Source organism: Channa argus, chromosome 2 (genome assembly GCF_033026475.1).
Source record: "Channa argus isolate prfri chromosome 2, Channa argus male v1.0, whole genome shotgun sequence".
Classification (NCBI taxonomy): Eukaryota; Metazoa; Chordata; class Actinopteri; order Anabantiformes; family Channidae; genus Channa; species Channa argus.
Window position 1 is genome coordinate 15,050,326 of NC_090198.1, and position 24,803 is coordinate 15,075,128.

The following is a 24,803-nucleotide window of genomic DNA, read 5'->3' on the forward strand; positions in this document are numbered from 1 at the left end:
CTGCCTTATTGTGAGGAAACACACTGCATGGTGGGCTCATGTCCAGAGCCTCAATACATAACACAGACCATTTCTCCACCCGCTTCACTCACACAGGCTAGATTTCTTGTTAATATTATTATAATTGGCACCAGTAATGATTTTTTTCAATATTACTGAAAACAAGGTCTGTATATATTTGATTCTGTTTATTTAATGAAATACAGTAAAGCCAAATCTATATTTATATCCTCTTTGCAACTTTTTTATTTATGCAAAAATGTGTTTTACAAGTGTTTCCAAGTTTTGGTTCATCAGGTTGATGTTATCCATTGATTTTGTGCTGGGACAGAAAAATATAATTTATGGCATATGTTTATGCTGCCAAATGAGATAAAATACAATAACCTACAAAACATTTGTTCAAAACGCAAAATATCAGTTTATACTTTGTTTACTGTGATAATGTTATTTTAATGTGAACTCAATTTAGCTGCAGTCTCTACATCTAATTATAATCCTATCATAAATAGTCAGATGTGAAATTTTTGAGATCTTATATTTTAATAAATGAAAAAATTTGAAAATTATGCCGATATGCAAGCAAAACTATACAGTATATAGTTACATTTAAGCCTGATATAATATTAAAAGAAACTATTTAAAGAAGAATCACAATTTTCATTTGGGTTTTACTCACTTTTTATACTTGGTGGTTTAATTTACTGTGAAACGAGTGCAGATTTTAAAAAGCTTCATGCGCAAAGTCAGCTGCAGTAAAAAGGGCAATATTTTAGCCTGTGGTAGGATAAAATTGGAATACATATGTACTCATATTTGGTACGTAAGTGAATGTACTCAGTTACTGTCCATCCCTTTAAAGCACTCTGTTCACAGTGTTTTTTATCATATAAAATAAAAGGTAAAAGACATAAAAGGTAAATTAAAAAAATAGATATAAATTAATATATTTTATATAAAGAGGCGATCCCAAATTAAATTAGAAAAAAAATATTATTTATTGGGAATTGTAACAAAATGCAATGTATTAGGCTACACGATGATGATAATAATAATAATAATAATAATAATAATAATAATAATAATAATAATAATAATACCAGCAGAGTAAATTCTAAAGTTGAGGGTCTTGTGTTAAATTACCATTGGCTCTCCGGGTCTTACAGACTCTGCGATGGCGGAGGGGTCGGGTCTTCCTGCAACAGCTGAGGCGGATCTGCAGTTTGATTACGGCTCACAGCGGACTCCAGCATAATTGATGACCTAATTGAAAAGCAGCGGGAGGAGGAGGTGGATGAGAGAGAGAGAGCGAGAGAGAGCGACGCGCTCCAATGAGAAAAGTTTTCTTGTTCTTCCTCCTCCGCACTATCCCACAGCTGAGGGCATTGATGTGAGCGCAGAGGCTTTGTGTTTTTTACGCGCACTTCTTTTCCCCATCTTTCACCCTCACACACGGAGCACAAATCCACCTTCTCACCTTTAGTTTAGCGCCTGTCTGTGTTTTTTTTCTTTCCCTCTTACTCCTTTTTATGAATGATTCTCTCTCGCAATACTGCTACCAAACTCTCTTCGGATACCTCGCCGTCATCGTCAGCACGACCTCACCTCGGCACATCTTCTCTCCTCAAGTTCAAACGCCACCAGGACTTTCACTGTAACTTCAGACGCACTTGGGGGAAATCTCACTCGACAAAGAAAAACCTGTTACGTTGTGCAGCCGCAGCTGAAGCCACCGTCACCATGAGTCTCAAAGCCGACGCGGAGCCGAATAACAACGTTTCCATCGAAGAGGAGGTGAGTGGAGCAAAAGTTTCATTCGTTTACCAGCTCGGACTTTGATCCCGGTGGGGTTCACGTCCAGTGACAGCTCGGTACGACCGCGTTTCCGGCCACACATTAATGCTTTTTAATCTCTTGGAAGATTTGTTTGTACGCGTGTGTGCGCAGTGTGAAATCCAGTTGCTCTCTTGGACTTTTTGTTCTAGGTTATTTTCCTGAAGCAGTTTTTAGGATGAAGACATGTTAAACGGAAGGCGCGAGTTTAAGGGGAAACGTCGGTATTCTTGCACCTCCTGTGGACTCTTAAGTTATAACACTGCAAACAATGGTATTAGGATGTCTTCCAAAAGTAAAAAGGAAAAAGCATCTACAGGTGCGGATTATTGGCTCCAAAAAGCAGCCATGGAAATTCAGTTAAGATGTCCTATTTTTTTTATTTTATTTGGCCTTGTCCTGTAATACTGTTTAATCAGCTGTCGCAGTACTTTTTGCAGTATACTTCACAGAAATCGTTGTAATTAAATGTACCTGTCATTAACAAAAGAAAATCAGACGAGAAAAATCCGAACCTTCTGACTAAATTTAAAAAACCATTAAATATATATAGAGCCGGAAACATTCATTTATTTTTTTTATTCTTTCTTTGCATTCACGATTTATGCCATGACATTCCCTGGGTAAGTTTCCACTTAGGTGCCAAACTAGATAAGATGCCTAGTACGATGCAGGTTAAATTCAGCCTCCCTCCCCCCTAATTGTGAAGAGGATTCATGGCTTCGGGAAATTATAACGTAAATTTAATCACTTAATTGCAATTTTGGCTCTAAATGTATAAATTTTAGCTTCCTATGATTTTAAAAATGAACTTTAATTGAATTAAATCCAAAATGTCCACACGTTTCCACACAGCTGTCATTCTTCATTTCTGTGTGGCCAGCTATATTTCCTCTTAATGACTCCTTCTGGAGGGAGCGCTGGGCCTTTTGTCGGTCCTCCTTTTGTGCCATTATTTTAGAACAAAGCCTTGTGTGATCACTTGACTTTACCCATCTAATTTGTGGTGGCTTACATTTTTTCTAATTAATTGCAAAGATCAAGCAAATGCAGCACTGATTTATTTAAAAGACAAAGAAATCCTTCTTTAAATCCTTTTGAGGCCTGTAACATTGTAAAGATACTCCACCTTGTCAGTCATTAATATTGTTGTTTTGTTTTCTTTGTTTCTGGAAATCCCCTAACTATGCAACTGATGCAATTGAGATGTCATTTTAAAAACAGTGTATGAGCTTAACCGCAGCTTCAGGTTTTTACATGTAGTCCCAGAGTCGCGTGATCAATGTGAAGCCACAGGACAGATTAAAATGTCTGAATTTGTGTATTGTTGTATGTGCCGGCTTGTAAAGGGCTGAGAATTGCTGCTGTGCTGCACCTGAAAAATGCTGGAGGGCCGGCAGGGTTGGGGCCGTGGGTCAGAGGAAGGAAATGGTGTCACGCTGAGCGCTGTTGTCCACTGCTGTTCCTCTGGCAGCCTCATTGTACTGAGGGCCTCCCTACTGGCTGGGATTTAATGGGCCCTGGACTGCACTGTTTACTTCCCCAGCCACACTGGACTGCACACACCAGTCCCATTGTCTGGTTAGGGTGAGTCCAGGGGTCCTTGAAATGGCTCCAGTAGGTGCCCAGCAGGAATTGGCCAGGTTTATTTACTGATCGGCTTATAATGTTTTAAAGAGGGAGCAAGATGATTGACATTTGCTCTAATTGCAGTAAGACTGTTTAGTTCCTCTAATGACAAATTAAATCCTAAGGATGTTCTACATTAGTTTTATGAAGTGATCTGCTGTCAATCTCTTATAGCAGTGGTCCAGAGCTTTTAATGGTTCTTGAGATGGCAAAAAACAATAGGTTGGCTACTTTATGATTGCCTTAATCATCACGGGATAATTTTCACTCTTTCTGATCTCTTTGGCCTTAATTAGGGTAAAAAAAATGACTATTATAGATGAAAATGTTTTTTGACAATCACACGGCTCCTTTAGATATAACATTTTCTGTTTAGCTTAATGTAAATTTTAATTTTCTTTGCAACTTGCACTTTTTATCCCACATGACACTTTTTAAAGTGGGGACATCGCATATTAGATGGTCCCTTCAAAATGACAAAATACAGTATTTCTTCATGTTTGCAGGTACGAACACTGTTTGTGAGTGGCCTACCAGTTGATATCAAACCACGGGAACTTTACCTTCTTTTCAGACCTTTTAAGGTAAGTTACAACATGGCATATATTTCTAAGAAAATAGGATGATTAGAGAGACCTTATAAAGCCCTGTGAGACACTTAGGATTTTTGGTGTGTGTATCTATATTTGAAATGCACTAAAATAAAGCAAAGGTAGCTGCTGTGTGCCAGGTGCTGGAAAAGAGTCATGGAAAATGTTTCAAGGAGGATTAACTGCGCACAGAGGAAGACATTTAGAGTTTAAATTTTTTATTTTTTTTATTGAAGTAGTAGTCTAGTTTGTGCATGTTGTCCTTTTTCTGCTTAAGTCCATAGAATGTTTATTACTGCTTTTCTTTTTTTTTTTTTAATCAAATGATCTGTCAACAGAAGTACAGATATTTGCATATATGGAAATGAGGCCACACCATTGTATTATCTATTACTGTTTTTGACTGGGCTCCAGTTCCATAAATGCCCCTCCCTCCCGTGTCCTAACTAACCAAATTGGAAGTGGTATCTCTCGCACATGGATGATCTTGTGGAATGTGTAAATGAGTAGCCCTCACCATTGGCCAGTCAACCCTCTCCGTGACCCAGCTCAATCAAACATGTAGAGAAATTTGTTTCCTGTCGTAACATACAGACTTTGGGAAGCAATTGAAATGCTTTGTTTTCTTAAGCCATTGTAACCCTGTTACTTTTTGCCCTTTCTTTCTACAGTACACACAGCACTGTGTGCAATGGGCCTAAATAATTCACTGAAGCCTCAAACGTTTTCTATGCATGAACTTTAGTGAAAACTTTTTAATATTACATAAAACTGTATTCTACTACTTGTTTTTCTGAGCTTCTGAAATTAAATCTGCCCTGGATTGTTGCTAGGGCTTTATCACAGCCAGTGTAAGTTGTTTAATTTTCCATGACTGTAAATCAGGATCAGGAGAGATCCCATCAATCAATACTCTGGTCAGGCTAAATTTTCCTTTGTTTCTCAGGAATTTACTCATACTTTAACCAATCCTACTCTTACTTTTAACTTTAAAGGACAAGTGACTAGAAGTTAATCTGTAGTGTCCATATTTTGGTGCCAAAGTGGGAGACCTCCTATCTGAAGACACTTGATTGTCCCTTAACAACCTTAATGGCATTAATTGTACTTTTTTTTTCTTTTTTTTTTTTTTTGAAGATGAATTTATTAAATACATTGTCACAGAAGAATCTGCTGTTGAACTCAGTGAATCCAAGCAGGTTTCTCTTGCTATAGCCTGACGTGTTCATGCCTAACCTTCTGCATGTGACTCCAGGGTGGATAACTGGCTATCTTTCTCCCCACAGGGTTATGAAGGGTCACTGATTAAGTTAACATCAAAACAGGTGAGATTACTTACCTCAGTGGAAGCTTAAAGTTGTACTGAAATACAAAACGCATTGTAGTATTCTTATATTGTCAGCTTTGCCTTAATATAGATAAGTGATTTCTGAGGTTTTGGGTTAGACTGTTCATGATTTGCATGCAGCTAAAACATGCGTGTTAAAATGCATGTTCTTAGCTGTTTTTGTGACAGTTGTTTTTTTTTTTTCAGTTTTTCTCTCCTTTTGTCTTCCAGCCTGTCGGGTTTGTAACCTTTGACAGTCGGTCTGGAGCTGAAGCTGCCAAAAACGCACTAAATGTAAGCATAGTTTTGTTTTAGTTGATGTATATTTCTGAGCCTGTTGCTGTTTCCACCTTTTGGAAATCCTCTTGGAACATGTTCCTTTTGTATTTCTTAAATTTAGGTCTTAAAGGGGAACTTTGACAATTTATTACTTGCTCTCCATGGTTTTAGTTCAGTAAATATACAATGATTTTTTTTATCATCTAATTTCCCTATTTAAAAATATTTCTCCTGGCTGAAAAATGCCTCCAGAAGACATCACCCGGAGGAGATTTACATCATTAGGAGTTTAGATAATATCTTCTGGGGGAGCTCTGGAAGAGCCAAAGTGTGAACCTCCACCTCCAAAGTGTGAGCAACAAGATGACTTGATCTGAATTGAAGGTTCCTCCAAGTGATGCCTTCTAGAGGCATTTTTCAGATTTCAAAAGAAGAGATTTCAAAATAGGGGAAGTTGGAGAAAAGTTTAAAAGCATTACTGTATATTTACACTATAACCTAAAAGTATGGGGAGCAAGTTGAAAATTGGTGACGTTGCCCTTTTAAAAGCTGAATAACTGGGAGCTTAAAACAATTCTTCCTCCTCATAAATTTTCTCAAAGCCAACCCATTTTGTCTTTTATAATTCAATGGCAGGGTCAATTTTGGAAAGAGGCCAGAATCCCGTAGCCTTACGGTAGTTTACTTTGACCTTGATACACATCTTCTTAGTCTGGTATAGCTTTCACTGCTTTATTGTAATACTTGTTCCATAGCCACATGTGTAGTGTTATTTGAACACATCTTCCGTAGTGTAACCCCTTATTTTTTTTTTCACCCAGTAGCCCACATTGGCAGTATCTAACACTTCTCTCTCTCATAGCCTAGCCTTCCTTATGAGCATCACCTCTTAGACACACCTGCAGTCACACACAGACACAGACATACACCAAAATACTACTCACTTGCATGTGGGCACAACGCTTAGGGCACAAGAACACAAGCAGGGTTAAACCACCTAAAAGTATTCCACTCAGTCTCACCAGTGGCCCGTTTCCTCATCTCCCTCTCCTCCTGGCTCGTGCGACAGGGGTGAAATCCTCCTCCAGTCGCCAGCTCTCTTGATTTCGTCATGAGGAAAAAGAGATGTAAGCATGTTGAAATATTTCAGGACTGTATCCTTAAGTCTGCCTTTTTTTTTTTCTTGGCATGACCTTTGTAAAGAGATTTAGTTCAGTGAAAGCATTCAGTTGGAGAAGGTGTATTTTACCATCTCCCACAGGAGAACAGAACACTGTTCAGTTCAAGGGAAGCTTAAAGGATACATCCTGAGTATTGAAACATGGCTATAGGAAAGGAGGCCATGAGACTACTGAGCTACAGCCCCTAAAACTCTGCCCACCTCCATTACGATACTATGTCCCCCTCCTCCATCTCTCCCCCAGGGTATCCGTTTTGACCCCGAAAGTCCCCAGACCCTGCGCTTAGAGTTTGCTAAAGCCAACACGAAGATGGCAAAGAGTAAGCTGATGGCCACACCGAACCCCACAAATATCCACCCTGCTCTAGGAGCACACTTCATTGCACGGGACCCATGTAAGTTGTACGGCTGCACCACTCTAGGCTCTCATCCATTCTCACCATGACAATGTCGGTACTCTACTGCGCTTGTCACCCTTCTTAAAATCTGTCTTAGATGTACTGATATATTAAAAATGAATGGGCAAGGGTTAAAAACCCGTTTCTAACAAATTATGGACTAACTCACCGCCACATGCATGTGTCATCTTGACTCTTAAACAGCCGCTTTGCTTCTGTCCAGCTAGGATATTTCCACTCTTGCAGGGCTTAGGCAGCAGTGGCATCTCTGCTCTGTTTAAACCTGCTTGATTCATTCAATTTGGACAGGTGGTTGTAGAAAACGGTGAGCTTTCCAAAGACCAGATTTTGCCTGGCATAATGTACTTGATGTGGCAAAAAGTAGTTTCTCATGTCAAAGTTCAGTCTGACCTGACAGGAAAAGGAGTGTCAGTACAGAACCAGAATGTCTGTTACACATAGAACATGGGAAGCTAAATCTTGTCTGACTGTACGATTTATTGATTATTGGCTGAAAAGCTACATTGTGGCAAGTAATAAAACCTGTTTTGATTTATACACTATCAAAGATTTTTAGCCTCTGATTGTGTACTTGATACAAGCTTGTAAGTGTAGGCCAGTCAGCATTCTTTTTTCCTCCCACCATGTACTTCCCCAGATGATCTGACAGGGGCGGCACTGATCCCAGCATCACCTGATGCCTGGACTCCTTATCCCCTGTACACCACAGAGCTGACCCCAGGTCTCCCTCATGCAGCCTTTACTTATCCGGCGGCTGCTGCCGCTGCCGCAGCCCTCCACGCCCAGGTGAGGGACCAACCGGTGTGTGTTCTTTTCTATTTTTTTGTTTTTACTCTTTAGAACACCTTAGTTTATACAATACTGGGAACCTTACAATCACATAATTTATTTTTTTTTTATCTTTGTCCATCACAGCAACAAGAAGTTGACCCTAAAACGCAACCAAATCAGATGATTAGACATGCATCCTTCCAGTGTCTGACTTGTGAATCAGTATGGTGAAATGCAGAGGCTCCAATTTTTTAAATGGTGCCAGTAGTTGTTAGAAAAACAAAGACCTGTGTTGCTGAAGCCAATCCAGGTATCTGGTCTGCAAGATGATGTTGGCGGCACAGCTTGTGCCCATTGTTAATATTATGAAAAAGGGAGCTGCATGCAAGTTAAACCAAGTTTTTTCATAATACAAAGATTTGTCATTTTGAAATGGGAAAGGGTCTAGACTGCCACCAGTGAATGTTGTTTACATACCTTGAGGTAGTGTAACCTCATACTAACATGGTCTTAGTTAGTTTAAATTGTCCTTAGTTATCATCTGGCAGTTTTGGGCCAAATCTCAGATGTGTACATTTATTTTATGGGAGGTTCTTGCATCTGGTCTATACCATAAACAAAAGAGGTGGAAATCCTTTCAGGAAGAAACTTAGATGAGCCTTGCGTGCAGTTTGATACAAACTGAGGCTCTGTAATTTTTTTCAGGTGGTAATTGCCACTTGCTTTAACATTTTAAATAATTACTGTCTCTCTGAAAAAATGTACTCCTTTAATTCCTTTTTGACTCAAGTTTACAATGTTAAAATTTTAAACTTGATTACAAGTTACTGCGTGCCTGCTGAAAATCCAATCATTACCAAGATGGTAAAGAATTGACATGAATTGGATTTCTAATTGCTGTCTAAATACTACAGCAATAGTGCAGTCAACTACAAGGCAGTGGGCAGGGTTTTTGGTAACAATGGCAATGGAAAATATTTCTCTTGTTGGGTCATTTAAAGTTCATTGTGAGCTAACTTCTTGTCAGGGGAGTGCTACACTAAAATGGCAGCTATGACATAAGTCATTTTATTGAGCACAAGAGGCAGAGGAATGTGAAGTATTTGCTTGGAAAAATTGTCAAGTTGATGGCCTTCTCTCAAGGTGCCAACTTACTGTCTACGTTCCCATTGGAACATAAGCTGACTGTGTAGACACAAAATGGAGGGAGGGAGAAGCCTTTTAATTGCAATCTGGTGAAAGATCCCTAAAGTACCCAGCATTCACTACCCACTTAATCTTGTCTTTGTTAGCTTGACTGCATGACATAGTAGTGTTACATTAAAAGTCTCCAATTGTCTGCAAACAACTGTTGATGTTCCCCAGAGTTTAATAATCTTTTTTGGACTTTTCTCTCATGATTCAACAGAGGCCTTATTCTGCCACAGGGTTTAGTCACAGGTATGGAAAGGTACAGGGATACCAGCTCCTACCGAATGGAAATGTTTAACACATTGAAAATTCAACTCTTCACATTTCCATGCCGTTAATTACTCTAGCACTATTGTCCTCAATGAGCTGCTATGTGACCCACATTCCCATGGCTTCAGTGACCAGGGCTTAAAGAGCCAGTCATCCTAAACCAGCTCTGCAAAGTACATTTTAGTGTTAATGGATGAAATCTGCTGAATTGGATTTAAACCCTAAAACCTGGTTTTGGTCTGGTATACATGACTATGTTTGTGTTTCTTCAGATGCGCTGGTACCCTACTCCCTCTGAGACTTCCCAGCCTGGATGGAAGTCCCGGCAGTTTTGTTAGATATTTAGTGAGTAACCTTTGGTCCAATGGTGTGTTTTAGATTTGCCAATCCCCACTACTATCCACTACCTGCTAGCCTGATGCATGATGATTCCAAAACAATGTTTAAATGAGAACTGCAAAAGCCAAACCTTAAATGAAAAGGACCCAAATGACGAGACTTGGTGTGGTGTTTAAGGATAAGGTTGTGTTTTGCATCGTTCCTGTCAGCAGTTCACACATAAAATCAAAACCAGCAGTATTTTCTGACTTCTGCTGTAGCACTAGAGACCCAAGACTTTTTTATTTACACAATAAATGTGAAATAATGACTTTAAAACAGTTGAGTATAGCTTTTGTTCCTACTAGAACCTAGTCCTCTGTCATAGACCTCCATTGTTAAATGCATCGCTGAAACTTAAACTTAATTACTGTAAAATGTGGTCACTGTTGTTGAGTTAATCTCACAATTGCACAATGCTGCTGTAAATGTTTGCTAATGCATCTAAAATGTGAATTAATGCACAGATAAATGTCCAACAATTGAAAAAAGGGGGGAAAAAGGTGGCCAGAAAGTTGGTCTTTTTAAAAGATTTTCTCATTATTGTACATTGGACACAGTTTGTGGCTGAGCGTTGGGAAGGGTGGGAACATTGAGATACTAGAACATTATTCTACATTATGTTATGTTTGTGTATTTTTGAGTATGGGGGGAAAAATGCAAAATAAACCTTATCCTTTTTTTTTAAATCCTTAGTTTGTTTTGTCCTGAAAATGATTGCTTTGTTAGGTTTAGTGTGGTGTGTGTGTGTTTTTTTTTTTTTTGTTTTTTTTAAGATTTTTGTTTTTTCTAACTTTTTTTTTTTTTTTTTTCCCTTTAGGCTTCTGGAAACCACACCTTTGTCCATCTGAAGTGAGGTTTGCCAAGCTCATTATTAATTTAATCAGGTTTATTTAATGGACAAATGTGCATTACTATAAACAGTATTTATATCTCTTCCCGATTGTCTCTGGGGGGAGTCTGAGTTGAAGCCACCCTGCTGTCGACAATCTGAGCTTATCCTCGGCAACTGTTGCGGTACCATCTTAGCACTTCTGAAACCTCATGCAAAGCCCTGTCAAACTCCATGGATCATAACCGCTGAGGTTACTGTTATTAAGCTAGTTCTTCCCTGGGTTAATGCTGCTCCTGGGAGGCTTAGAAGCGTTATGTCATTGCATGTTAAAGTATTTTGGCATGAATTTAGAACGCAGAGTTTGGTGTATCCTAATTTTCTTAGTGTTTGTGTTGCCTCTTACCTTGGACTAGACAGCAAAATGTTTTTTTTTTTTTTGTAGAACTTTGGTCTTACCTCTGTGAAAGCTAGGCTGTTGTGTAAATGGCTTATCTCGCATGGACCTTGTGAATGCATCCCTACATTCTGACGATCCCAGTCCTTTATGATCATATCAATGTCTGTCATTATTTGAGCAATGAAAAGTACAAATATTTTTGTACTTTTTGTGTAATGTATATTTATGTATTTTTGTGCAACTAAATAATGAACCTGTATAAGTTGGATGTTTAGTCGTCTCTTGTGTTTTTGGTGTTAATTTTTGATCCTATAATCCTGTTAAAGTAGTTTTAAAGAAGAGTGCAATTTGTTTAAAGGGGAAGTGGATATCTGTCAAAATGGAAGTATTCTGAGCGTGGCTTGTGCCATTCTGCTAAAATTAGATTGCTGTAAAACGATCTTTCAGAATGTGAAACTGGACTACAAATGACAAGGGTTGTTTTTGGGGGGGTGGGTGCATTTTGAAATGGTAAGCAGGATTAGAGTAATGGAGGAATTTAGTTTGTGGTTTAGAGAATGTTTGTCTTTGTATCTGCTGTGCATAAGATGTAAAAATTATTCCCATCTTATGAATAAAAGAAGTTAATGCAATTTTGTTCATCAGTCATTTATCACTGCACAGAGTCAGCAGCCAATCAAAGTTCCCAAATATATTATGCTAACTATGAAATGAACTGTGTGGACATCAATAATTCAAGCCAACTTTTATTTGCAAGAATCCATGCATTAACTGACCTCCAAGCCCTGTCGTCAGAAGAGATGAGATGCTCTGCTCAACCAGCTGTGGAGACAAGTGACTGTTGTCAGTACAACCAGCTGCTTAATTGTGGTGGTCCTGGTGTTTAACTGCAAACCTTTATCCATATTGTTCCAGTTAGGTTATTACATATTCAGGATTGATGCTTCATCACATTAATGTTGAGACACCTTGTGGCTGCTTAATCTCCTTAAATCTACAGATTAGAGTCCACTGATCATTAGTACTAAAGTTGAGGCTTTAATAATATGGGCTGTAATAAATTACACGTTTGTGTTTTTTTTTTTTAATTGACCAAAAGTCCAGAGTAGAGAGTAAAGGAAACTAGTACAGAGAAATTAACAGGAAATAAACTGTGATAAAGCTAAATGAACAGGTGGAAAAAGGCAAAAGTGTGGAAAAGAAAATAGTTCTCCCAAGAACCCTCTGCCCTTCATGGAGAAAATGGGTCATTTGACATCACTTTCTCACAGAATATTTGGATTGACATGAAATCAATAGTGTGTGAAGATGGGGATGCTAGGAGTTGGAAGGAAGAACATTTTCTTTTTCTGTCTCCATGTGTAGATACAAGCTGTATGCCTGAGTTAGAGAAAACCTAAACATATCTTAACTGAGCATTTATTATTGTTCTCTAAAACTGTATCTTTCTTGTAGACTTACAAAGTTTGTAACACACTGTACAAAAATAAAATTTGCTGTATGTGATTTTGTTAAAGTTTTTTTTAACGATGTCTTCACAGGCTGTAGTAACTCAAAATGAAGATATTTTCATTAAATCCAGATAATTTTAAGGTTATAGCACAACAAGACAACACGAGTCTGTTTCATGTTTCATGTTGGCATTTGTGTATTTCTTCAAAGAACTCATTTAAGGATGAAGCCTCTGTCTCTAGAAACAGGAGAGGTCAGGTACTATATTATTATATTTTTCCACAAGGTGTTTCTGGATTACAATTTTAAGTATCCATATTTTGTTCATTATTCCAATTTAAATTGAGTTATGATTGGAAAAGAAAGATTCTTTCAGTTGATAATAAATCAGCAGGAAAGTTGAACTGGGGCTCTGGAGTGGTTTTTCTAATACAGGACTTTGTCTCCCTCTGCGGCCCATTGTCCACATCAGCAGGCAGATAAAGCAGCTGGGGAGAACAAGCTGCCCCCTCATGGAAATCTACACATACTGTAAGTAGTTTTTTTTAAACAGCTCTTACCTCCCATAAACATCATCACATTTGAAAGGATATAATATTAAATGAGAAATAATTCATACTTTTTTAGCGTGGTTATAACAAAATTGCATCATTATTTAAAACTACTCAAGCTTACACCCATACAGGGAATACCTCAACAGCTGTCTCAGCTGTCACTGGGCAAAAGGCAGGGAACACCCTGGAATAGTCTTGGACAATCTATAACATCTACAAAAAATTTTGGTTAGCAGTTTCAACAGCTGGTTGCAAATCTTTTGCAGTCAATAACTGTATTAAATCTGGAAGGATGCGGAGGCTTTTACTGGAGCTTTGCTCTCAGGTTGCCTTCAGGACACTAAATGCATGCTCAACTAGATTCAGGTGAGAAGACTAGTTGGGCCATTACAACATATTCCATTTCTTTATGTAAAGAACAATGTGGGACACCATATGGCCTTAAGGTCCACAGAAAACTGTGCTGATTGACACAAAAATTCTCTCCATAAGGAAAATTTAACCCTTACAACAGTTTCCCCCCCCCCCCACCAGAATGCACATAATACACTAAATCATTGCATTCTGTTTTTCTTTACATTTTACACATTGTCCCAACTTTTTTGGAAATGGGGTTGTAGATTATTTATTTATTTATTAGTTTTCGGACAGTATCATTTCTTGTGTCTCTCAGATTGCATCTTCCAAGTCTGAATACCTGGCGAGAAGCAGCAATCCAATGTTACCTATTAAAGCACTGTATAAAGTGCAAATGTGCACTACTCGTTCTTTACTCAATTCTTTTCATGGAACTTCTACTGAATTTAAAAAGTGACATATATTGTACTGCACCACATTTTTTTGACAGCTATACTTTACAAATGAACTTTTCTGCAACCAAAACATGCGGTTTAGAGCTCAAATAGATTAGATAATTTCAGTATTAGTAGTATTATTAGCACGTATAAAATAAAGAGATTCTCCTTATTTCAGGTCATGGTTACTACATAGGCTGTAGCTCAGTTAGTAAGGCAGTCATCCATGGACCACTGGGTTGGTGGTTCAACTCCCTGTCCCTCTTATTGTGTCAAAGTGTCCTAGGGCAAGACACTGAACCCTAAGTTCCTCCCGGTGGCTCAGTTGAGCACCTTGCACGGCAGCCACAGTCAATGTGTGAGTTTGTGTTTGAATGGGCGAATGAGAAGTAACATTGTAAAGCACTTTGGATAAAAGCACTATATAAGCAGAGCATTTATTTATTTATTACACAGTGGCAATGGGGTTTGAAGTTCTTGAAGACCTGTGATCTTGTGATGTCATTAGGGTCACATTAGTTAAGGTGTGAACAGTTTTTAAACTGCAGGGTGAAAGGTCAGGACTGCATTTTAGGTGGGTGATAAAACTGTATGTGTCATAGACCACCTCCTAAGTGATGGTCCCTCTAGTTTGACATACAGGGCTGCTTCCACTTCTTTTTTAAACTGTCTTCTCTGGCCAGACTGTACACACTGCTGTCCACAGAAGAGTGTCCTTTCAAATGCATATGGAGTGCTGAGTCTTAGCCTAAGGAGCTGTCTCTCCTGTGTTGCACAATATATTAGTGAATTGAAGAGTTAGAATTTAAGAAACATTTCAGGTTAGGAGAGATGACAAAAAACATGTTAAATAAACATACATAAAATGACAAAAAAGAAATGTCACACAAATTTGACTTTACACAAGCACAACAAATGGCTGTGGGGCATTTCCCTTATTTGTGGCCAGGGCTCCATTTTCTCATAAATTCAATCGTGAATTCGACATACTAAATACTCCAGCTGTGCCTATAGCAGCTGAAGGTCAGTGTTTTTTCTGGGGGATTTTTTTCTTAAGTTGCAAAGAATTAAAAAAACCCAACTAAAAGACAAAAACCATAAAATGTTCTTGAATTACGTAAAGTTGAAAGTTGTAAATCCAGAAACCTATTCAGAGCATAAGGCAAAACACAAACAAAATCCTAATACGTAGTTTGACCCCTTAATATGCGTTATCCAAATTATGAGCCTGACTGACACGTGGTTTTGCAGCAGCACTTTGGTATAGGTCACGTGAACAGACGGGGTCTCACGAGGCGCAGCCATTCGTCTAACACACGTTCATTAAATTATGGTTAATTATCAGGCTACTACCCTTAATAAATATGAGCTTTTATTGTAGAAGAGGGTTATTATTGTGACATTTCTCATAGGCTGTCAATATCATGGCGTTTTCTCTGGTGAGTTGTAAATGAAAGTGCATTGGCGAATTAAGTTAATTTTGGGCCAAGTTGCCATTTGACTTTTGTGTGACATCAAACTACCACCGACGACTTCAATTTCAATTTTGATTCCTCCCCGCTCACCAGTGTCTAACACGTTCAAAAACTGGGTCCAAGTCTCCACATGTGTCCTAACTTCAAGCTTTTCACACGAATGCAGCATTAATTTCTCTCCTGTGGTCTGTTCGTGCAGAGAAACGACCCCCGCAGGCCCGACAGCCCGGACTCCGATTCTCCGGCCTTGTCCACCTGCAGCAACGCGGACATCTTCCGCAGGATGAACACCATGTTGGGCAACGCTTTGGACTTCACCGGTGTGTGCACCACTCCCAACAACGCCAAAGGAAAGCCTGACCTGCTCTGTGGTAAAGTGTCTGACGTTTTTCCCTGTGGCGCAGGTGGATTTGGCGCCTTTTAGACTTAAAAATGCAGTTTCACTCACTCCAGGTAGTTTGAGTGGAAAATGTGCGCCATGCTATTAGTAAGAAACAGATAACCAAAAGGTGAGATTTTGGATAAAAGGACTAAATTAGAATGGGGGAAAAAAAAACAAAAACCTATAAATGGTCCAGTCGAAACGGTCTAATTTTATTTGAAAGAAACCGCATTCATATCAAAACTTAACTGTTTTTACACAGTAGTTTGCTTGGGCCCTGGGAAGCATTGAAAAACGTGGAGGACTTGGTTGCAAAAGCAAGGAAATGTCCACCCGTGACGCTGCTCGTCTATAAACCCATTCTGACGGGTTTAATAGCTTTAGGAAACACTCAAATGGCCTCTGACTATCAAAGTAGAGTTTGACAATTCCACACTCAAGTTCCCTGTAAATTTTAGTTGTATGCAAAAGTTTAGGCTAAACTACATTTTGCAAATCAGTAAACTCACGTTCTGTATTAATTATTTAAACTATATAGTTAGAACTACCACACTGTTTATATGCATTTCCATGCGACTTTGTAAAAGGAGTTAAGCTCCAGTGGTTTGCTTTCTCTTATTGATTACTAGAGTCAGATTATCTTGTTGCGCTATATTAAAATGGCTAAACATTTCAGCCTTTTTGCATCACTACAGATGAAGGCATAGTTTAAAAAGGTATAATATTTAAAACTTTTTCTCAGACTGCTAGAAAAATTCAGGATGTGACTTTTGTGGCAGCCTCAGCCCCGTGCCAGTTGGGTTGTGAGTGGGTGCGTGTGTATTTGAAGTGTTTGCTTTTAGACCAGAAAACCACATTAACACAGGATGCAAGATAAAATGCAGCTGCTCCATTTTTTTTAAAAAATGGATTGTATATTAAAATGTTGCCCTCCTACTAAAGGAGCCTCTTTCACCTTCTAAGCCAGAATTTCCACCAGTTACACCTCAGTCACTGTGGCATTTACATTTGGGTGCCAGCAGCTGATTCATGCTGCATCACAAGTCTGCAGCATTGCAGCAAGGAGTAAGATTTGCCAAGATTTAAGCTCAGCACACATTGTGCATCCTCTCCTTGAATTGTAATTTGCATGAGGCCTGTCTGCACTTGAGATCACCAGGAAAATGTCTAACTTGTGCTGTGAAGCTGTGCTGAGTTTGACATAATCACAATGCAAATTTTATGTAACTTGGGTGAGAAAGTCAATTGGATTATGATGCAAACAAAGCTAAACTTCTGGTGTGTGTGCCCCCTTTACCCCATCCACCCCAGCTTGCTGAATCAGAGCTGTTGCTGGCAACTGGAAGCTTTCCAGGCCTAGGGAGAAAAGGGAGGAGCTGGTGGTGGATATTGCTCCGTCATCAACACCTGATCAGTCAGCTGCTTCTGCTGTGAGGCTCTGCATGTATCATCGCTGTGTGTGCATTTTAAAAAGGAGACTACATCAACCAATCAGAACTGGAAATGAAATTCTGAGCATCTCAAAGTCTGAAGTACTTTAAAAGTCTGCTGAGTCATTCACTCAAATCTCCCATGCTACCACCCACCATGGTGCTGTAGCTCTCCCCTTCACTCCCCCTCCCTCCCACCTCTGTCAGCTCGCTCAGGAAACAAAGCTAGACACAGTGTAAGCAACAGCAGCGGTGGTGGCTGTCTCTTCACTGACTCGGAGACGTGCTGGGCTCTACCATAGAGGGAGTACTTCTATCAACAAGCTAACAGCCCCGACAGGAATTTTTCATTAGTAGTTAGGCAAGGAATCGAGGCGTGGGGGGGTGAAGCTGATGTCATTAGCAGGGGTGTGTGAGTGCATCGGCAGCCATGTCACGTGCTGTTAGGTGGGTCAGTGATGCGGACGGAGATGCATGGCAGTTGCACTGGGTACAGAAGCAGCAGGTTAGCTCCCCCATCAGCCAGGGTAGGGGGGATGTGAGGGAAGTTTATACTCTTTTTGTTAAAATTTATTTTCATAGAAACACTGAAAACTCCCTGCCCTGTTATCTGTAACAGACTTGAAACATTTTTTTTTAACACTTCCTCTGTCCTCTCTTGCTACATCTCTGAACTTGATCTTGGACTGAAAAGAGTCAGAGTTGGCTGCGGTGGGGAGCAGGAGGATGCTCTTCCCCAACTGTGGTGGCATGCCCAGCTCCCAGGAGATGCAGTCGTCCAGAGGCCCACCAGGTGTCACAGACTTGGGCCTGGGCCTCCAGTCTCTCAGTCTGTCAAGCTGGGACAGACCATGGAGCAGCCAGGAGACAGACACACACACCTCCCCTTCCCAGGTTCAGACCAGCTCTCCATCCAGTAAGTATAAGTCTTTTTGTTTACTTGAAATCTTAAGGAGTCCTGGCAAAAAGTACAGTTTGGATTTCTGTCTTACACACATAATGTCCCAGTATGATCATTTTCCCAACAGTTTTTTTTCTGTTTCGCGACCTATTTATTCAGACATAATGGCAGATGTTGGAACCACTCAGGCCATGTGTCTTCATTTGTGTATCCCTCATTTATATTAAAATGTGACAGATTTTCAACAGCAGTGTCTGTGGGAACAGGCTGTAGCGTCACTAGGGAGGATGATGTGGCAGTTTTGCTTTGCTCTATCTCCAACAGACACAAAAACAACCCAGTAGAGCTACTTTTCCCTAGACCTGAACAGGTTGGCTGTTTAAGTCTTTAACTATATGTTATTTAACAATTACCTGGCCAAAGGATTTGAGCTAGGATGGTGTGATGTCAGACACTTCAGATGTGTGCCTGTTCAGCCATTTGTCCTGACCTATTTGTAGTTAGTTTTATTGCCCCATGACCAAACTGACTTGGCATACCTTCATTTAGATCTTTCTAAAATGGGCCTGCCACAAAGTGGGACAGAGCTTTGAATCTGGCCTACAGCTGAATAATCCCCTCAGAGCCTCGTGTTCACGGTTACAGGCCATGCAGTGTATCTGTCACAGTTGCCAGCTGAGTCACTTAGTTAACATGAGGACTTGAAGCACTGGTTACAGCAATCACTAGCCTTATTCAAAAAATTTTTTTCTTTTTTTTTTTTTAAGGTGTCAAATTTTTCTCTATAGCTGTGTTGATGTTTCTAATGCTAGTCAAGTTTCCCAGCATTCATTGTAAAACTGAAAATGCTTAAAACTTGGCTCTCAAGCTTTGTTGTGGTTTGCAGCCAGCTTCCACATTCAGTATTTTGTCGTTTTCTACATGCTAATTATGGGAGCTTGACTTTTTCATTGCTGTCTTTCAGTTCTCAGAGTCGATGAGGTTCTGTATATTCAGCTTTGTCCCAATGTTCTTTACTTTGCCCGTCGGTCGAAAAATGCACTCCCAGGGAGATGGAAATTTTTGGATCTGGCATTTGCATTGCAGCATGCCCACTGACAAATCAATGTTGCTCTGTAGACTCAGCACACTCTTCAGTTTGGTCGTTTAGTTGCAAGATGGACTACATTTAACACGTTGGGGGTAATTGTGCCACGATGTGTTATATGGGTCTCTGAAATTGCTGTCTTGGTGTGTAAATGGTGTAATTATCCTGTGTCTACAGTGCTAGGTATACTGAACAGTCCCATCAGGAGCATTCTTGGGAAGCCATCAGGCTATCTGCCCCCTGAGTCCATGAGCATGACTGCTGACTTCCTGGAGAAGTTCCCTGGCATGGCTCGCATGGCAAACAGACTGGACTCCAGCTCCTTCTTGGACTCTCGTTCCAGCAGTCCTGAAGACTCTGAGACAAGTGGCTTCAGCTCTGGCTCAGACCACCTCTGTGACATGTTGGTAAGATGCCTATTCTGTAACTTGGGTTGGCTGGTCAGGGGTGGAGAAAATGAAATGAAATAAACGTCTACCCCTTGTGACTTTTTTTTTTTTACGTCTCTATTCAAAAAATACTAGGAAATGTCAAATGGTGGTTTGAGCCTTTTAAACACTTTTTTCTTTTTTGGGTGTAAAGGCTAGTCTATAATGGGCATTGCTATTTTTCTGAGCTGCTCCTATTTTAAGCTGCTGTTGATCACTCAACACTTCAACCTGTGATTGAGTTGAGGACATTTTCTCCTGGACTGCAGTCACCATAGTTGTGCTATAATCACCAGTTTCTTATATACTAATACTTTAATCCTGTAAAACCTTTGGATTAGTATCTTGTGTCATGTCGCTGTCAGCTAAAATTATAAAAGCCTTTCTGTGCTACCAGTGGCATCACCCCGTTTTAGCAGTAGCATTAGCACAGTACTATATTTTTCATTTTTTTGTCATATTCAAATTAGGTGGTTTATAGGGTTATAGCAGCAGTCACATTTGTAGGATTTCTGGTCCTTACATGACAGATGTCTGTGGCCTGTCTTCGATAGACAAAGCTATGATCAGATTATACAGTTTCATTCAGTTGGCAACTTTAGTTTTTCAGTGTACAGGGTTCTTCAATCACATCATTTTTGTCTCCTTGTGTGGACATGTTTTTTCCAGTCGACTTTGCGGATTTCCCCTCCTCTGCCTTACCTTGCATCAAACATGCAGAAGGATCTGCTGCGCCTGGGATCCCGTCTGAACCCCCAGGACTCAAGCTCTCCCTTAACCCCTCCATCCAGTGCCAGTCCTACTTCATCAGCCATTTCCCACCGCTGGCGTACCAGCTCTCCATGGCCTGGTGCAAACATGCTTGATCAGTCAGATGATACATTCAGCATTGAGAGGGAGGCCCGCCTGCACAGGCAGGCTGCAGGTCTGTCAAAAATGTCCCTTTTATTGCTTGTAGCTAGTTTTAAATAGTTTACATGTAGTTGCTGTGCTTTTTGAATAGAAGTGAGCTCTAAATGTAGTGTTACTCTTGTCTCATCAGCTGTGAATGAGGCCACATTTACCTGGAGTGGGCAACTGCCTCCCAGAAACAACAAGGACCCTCTGTACTCCTGCAAGGTGTTTCTTGGTGGCGTGCCCTGGGACATCACAGAAGGTAGCTGCCACTGCATGCATACAATTTGCTTTAATTCAGGTTTCTTGCTTGTAGCCTAAATATTAAGATTAACTGTAACTGGTGTTGTGGTTTAAATCCATGCCTCCAGAGTTTAATATTTATGGCTTTAAATTGAGGCAAGCAGGAGTGGTTTAAAATTATGTAATTGGAGAATGATTTGATCTGCAGGGCTTGACATAAGCTTTTTAGACCGGACATGTTTTTCTTGTCTAAAACATAAAATGTAGGCCTATTAAAAGTAAGTTCTAATAAACTTCTGTATAAAATTGACTAAATGATTCAATGTCGTTCCGGCCTTTGTTATAGTGAAGCATAAATGCTAAACACAAGACATGATAAAACCAGAAAATGAGATGGGACAGGGGCTTCTTTCACCTGCAGCAGAGTTGGGTCTTTCAGAGGGGAGTTTTAAAGACCTTTCAGTCTCTGACCTTAACAGATAATTTTCCAAGTATAAATTTGACGGGCAGCTGCCACTCATGATGTTAGCTACATTTAATGACAAAATGGAGTGAACACTTGATCTGTTATACAGATCAAGTGTTCACTCAAATATTAATACTTTAATGTTAGTAAATGGGGGATAGGACAGAATCAAAGAGAAAATAAAATGACTCCTGGTTCACCTGAAATCAGATCATAGACACTGCGCTACAGTGGAATAAGATTTTGGCTAATTTCTGACAAGGCAACATGGGAATTAATGTTTGGGGAAACCCTGCAGACAGTCACTTTATTTTTTTCACTTGCCTGATTAGGCATAGGCATGACTCATTCCACTTGTCTGAACATTTACTTGCCTGGCATAAATGTCAAGCCCTGATGGGTCACAAGCTACATACCTGACGTTGCAGAGCTAACAAGGTGACTTACTGAAATATTCTTAGGTCTGGCAAATGGGTTTAGTTTCCTGCAACTAAACTGCTCTTTGATTTGTATTTGTAAGGGGCCATTTTTACTGCAAGAACCTGTTTTGGCCAAAAATGTAAAAGGTGGGATTTATGGAATGGTCTGTGTTCAACATTGCATAGATTCTGCAATAGTATAAAGTCATTGTAATGCAACAATGTCTAAGGGTGAAAATCATCTTAAAAAGGAGCTTGATTATTAACAGCAGCATGTGTATGGTCACCCATAGGTCAAAATATTTTCATCATTGGTACACTTCCAACACTAACTGTAAATTAAACATGTCTTCACATCTTATCCTTGTACCTCCAATATTTCAGCTGGTCTGATCAATACCTTCAGTGGTTATGGCCCACTGACTGTGGAATGGCCGGGTAAGGATGGAAAGCACCCTCGCTGCCCTCCCAAAGGTAATGTGGCCAAAGGTAACTCTAGGCTGGTAGGCATTTTAACTTTCTTCCTGGTTTTAGGGTGGCACTGGTGATCACATGGCACATTGGTGAGTTTCACTACTCTTTTCAAAGACTTGGTATGGTGACTTTTGGGCATAGCAGGAGGGTAAAACAAGGTGCTAGAAGTTTTACTTTCATAAAGCCTAAATTGTTTGTAATGCATGTACTGACTTTACCTGATTCTCAGGCAAACAGGAGATCATTATGATACAGCTGTTTTTGTTTTTTGTAACTGCATTATACTTCCATAATTGCATTGAATCTGTTGATTTGAGGGCCTAAAAGGTCATTACATCTGGCCTGTACAGAAGCCTTAAATATATATTTCACTAACTTAACCATTTTGCCCTGAGATTCCATGACACTGGGTGACTCACTTCGTATTTTCCGGTCCTAAGGCTATGTTTACCTGGTGTTTGAAAATGAGAAGTCTGTGCGGGCATTGCTCCACGCCTGCTCCCAGGACCCATTTCACCCTGAGGACAGCAGAGAGTACTACTTCAAGATGTCGAGTCGCAGAATGAGATGCAAAGATGTGAGTAGAAACTAGACATTCAGGACACCTTGAATGTTATTAATATATCAGGTGTAATTTTAAGTTTTCCTCTGGCACACTCTAACCCTGCTCTCATTAATTTTAATGTGGGGAATGTCCAAATGTAGTTATTGGAGATCCCAAATTTAAAGTTTAGTTTCTTTTTTCACCTTACAATGTAAACCTCTGCAAGACTGAACAAATCTTTTAAGGCTTTTAAATTCTCATACCAGGTGCAGGTTATCCCCTGGGTCATCTCTGACAGTAACTACGTGCGATGCCCTGCTCAGCGTTTGGACCCCAGTAAGACCGTGTTTGTGGGTGCACTGCATGGCATGCTGAATGCAGAGGCTCTGGCCAGCATCATGAACGACCTGTTTGGGGGCGTCATGTACGCAGGCATTGACACGGACAAGCACAAGTACCCCATTGGTGAGACTGCATTTTCTCTAACATTTAGGCTCAGTATGTACGTGCAACTTGTAGGCATATCTTAAGATGATAATCCAACATTGAGTTATTATAACTTTTTTGTTTCCCTTTTTGAGGGTTTGTGAAATGGTGGGTGGATGAATAAGTGAAACTACTTGTTTAAACAAGTAGAAATTTTTGCAGTTGTAACAACAATAAATCAAAGTTCTAACAGGAATTGTCATGATTAGGTTTGATCATGGAGGCAAAATAACACTGTACACTTACTTTCTCATGGAGGTTTGAGACATTGACCAGTGACTGTACATTTGACATTGCTTCTATAAATGTAGAAATCAGTTTCTTTGAATTGGATAAAAGCGAATGTATTTAACCTTTGTTACAGGCTCTGGCCGTGTCACTTTTAACAATCAGCGCAGTTATCTGAAGGCTGTGTGTGCAGCATTTGTAGAAATTAAAACCCCCAAGTTTACAAAGAAGGTAAGATGTACATGTATTTCCTAATAATGATTCTGTGGTTAAGTGACCTCACAGAAACTGGATTTAAAAAAGTTTAAATGGCTAAATATCAAATGTTACAAACTGCATACACATACTGCTTTAAACCCCTTTTTTAATTCTGAAAACACTGAATTCATTGTGGCCATGAAAAGTGTCATTACAATGCAGAATTTTCAGCTAATCTGTGTGGTGATAGAAGTGAGTTTTCTCACTGTTTAACTGTAGCTCTAAATTAAGTCATCTGGACCATAGACTTGGAGAATCTGACTGAATCTGTTCCACCAGCTGTTGATCAGCTGCAAGTATTTGCATATTTGGTAGCAGATGGAAATGTTCAGTAATTTATGATTTCTAATACTTATTCTTTTTGGTTAAATGCAAACATTTTAGGTGGAAATGTGGCAACTCACTAATGGCTGTAAACTCAACACTACTTCACTTTTCTTCAGGTCCAGATTGACCCCTACTTGGAAGACTCCATGTGTCAAGTTTGCCTTCGCCAACCTGGGCCCTTCTTCTGCAGAGACCAGGTCAGTTGGAACTATTTTGAACTCTTTCAGAGGAGTATGGTTGGGGGCAGTGGCTCAATCCCAGTGCTAAGGCCTGGATATGGAATAAAGCTAAGACTTATGAAAATAAAGTGTGGGGCGAAATGTCTTATCAGACTAAATGACACTTGAGGTTTTTTGATTGTGGCTCACTGAAGCTGCAATAAACTGTTGTTCTCCATGATGTCAGAGTAAAAGTACTTGGAGTTCAAAGTTGAGCTTTGGGAACAGAATAACATTAATCTTTCATTAGGTGAAGAAAACTGCTGTTAGTGATTAGGGTTTTGCTTTGGGAAAGTGGTCTTTTCTTCCTACTTTTTTTGACTAAGGTCCTGTCAGACTTCAGTGTAGTAGCAGTGTAGACTTCAGAAGCAGTGTTTCCATATTGCAGCAGCTTGGTAGGTAACATGTAGTATCCAGTGTAGAGCTATTGGTCAAGTCATATTCTGTTGACACTCAGGCCTGCTTCAAATACTACTGCCGCTCCTGCTGGCACTGGCAGCACTCCATGGACATCTTGAGCAACCACCGGCCCCTCATGCGCAACCAGAAAAACAGGGACTCCAGCTAGAGCAGATGCATCCAAACACTCTGAAGGGCCAGAGGAGGAGCCCCTCTCTGGGGCATGGCTGCCTGCCAAGGAGAGC

The 24,803-nt window shown here is 39.9% G+C and overlaps 2 protein-coding genes across 9 annotated transcripts; both read left to right on the top strand.

Moving 5' to 3' along the window:
• The first annotated feature begins 1,282 nt into the window (after positions 1-1,282).
• Positions 1,283-10,982, top strand: LOC137118224 (RNA-binding protein, mRNA-processing factor 2a). Of its 7 annotated transcripts, none has more exons than XM_067495736.1 (9): positions 1,283-1,794; positions 3,969-4,046; positions 5,339-5,377; positions 5,587-5,673; positions 7,083-7,233; positions 7,895-8,058; positions 8,173-8,250; positions 9,762-9,834; positions 10,688-10,982. In XM_067495736.1, the coding sequence occupies exons 1-8, from the start codon at positions 1,534-1,536 to the stop codon at positions 9,825-9,827; spliced, it is 924 nt and encodes a 307-aa protein (XP_067351837.1). In that variant the 5' UTR covers positions 1,283-1,533; the 3' UTR covers positions 9,828-9,834; positions 10,688-10,982. The 7 variants fall into 7 exon arrangements, with proteins under 7 accessions (XP_067351837.1, XP_067351838.1, XP_067351839.1 ...); XM_067495737.1 differs by having other exon boundaries at positions 1,285-1,794; positions 7,895-8,043; XM_067495738.1 differs by having other exon boundaries at positions 1,290-1,794; positions 5,611-5,673.
• Positions 10,983-15,323: 4,341 nt separating this feature from the next.
• On the top strand, positions 15,324-24,753 carry cpeb1b (cytoplasmic polyadenylation element binding protein 1b). Of its 2 annotated transcripts, XM_067495743.1 has the most exons (12): positions 15,324-15,338; positions 15,574-15,745; positions 17,881-18,102; positions 19,352-19,581; positions 20,272-20,527; positions 20,645-20,758; positions 22,009-22,113; positions 22,539-22,675; positions 22,909-23,107; positions 23,493-23,587; positions 24,058-24,138; positions 24,617-24,753. In XM_067495743.1, exons 1-12 carry the CDS (start codon positions 15,324-15,326, stop codon positions 24,725-24,727), a joined length of 1,737 nt encoding a protein of 578 aa, XP_067351844.1. In that variant the 3' UTR covers positions 24,728-24,753. The 2 variants fall into 2 exon arrangements, with proteins under 2 accessions (XP_067351844.1, XP_067351846.1); XM_067495745.1 differs by lacking the exons at positions 15,324-15,338; positions 15,574-15,745 and adding an exon at positions 17,243-17,691.
• The last annotated feature ends 50 nt before the right edge of the window (positions 24,754-24,803 follow it).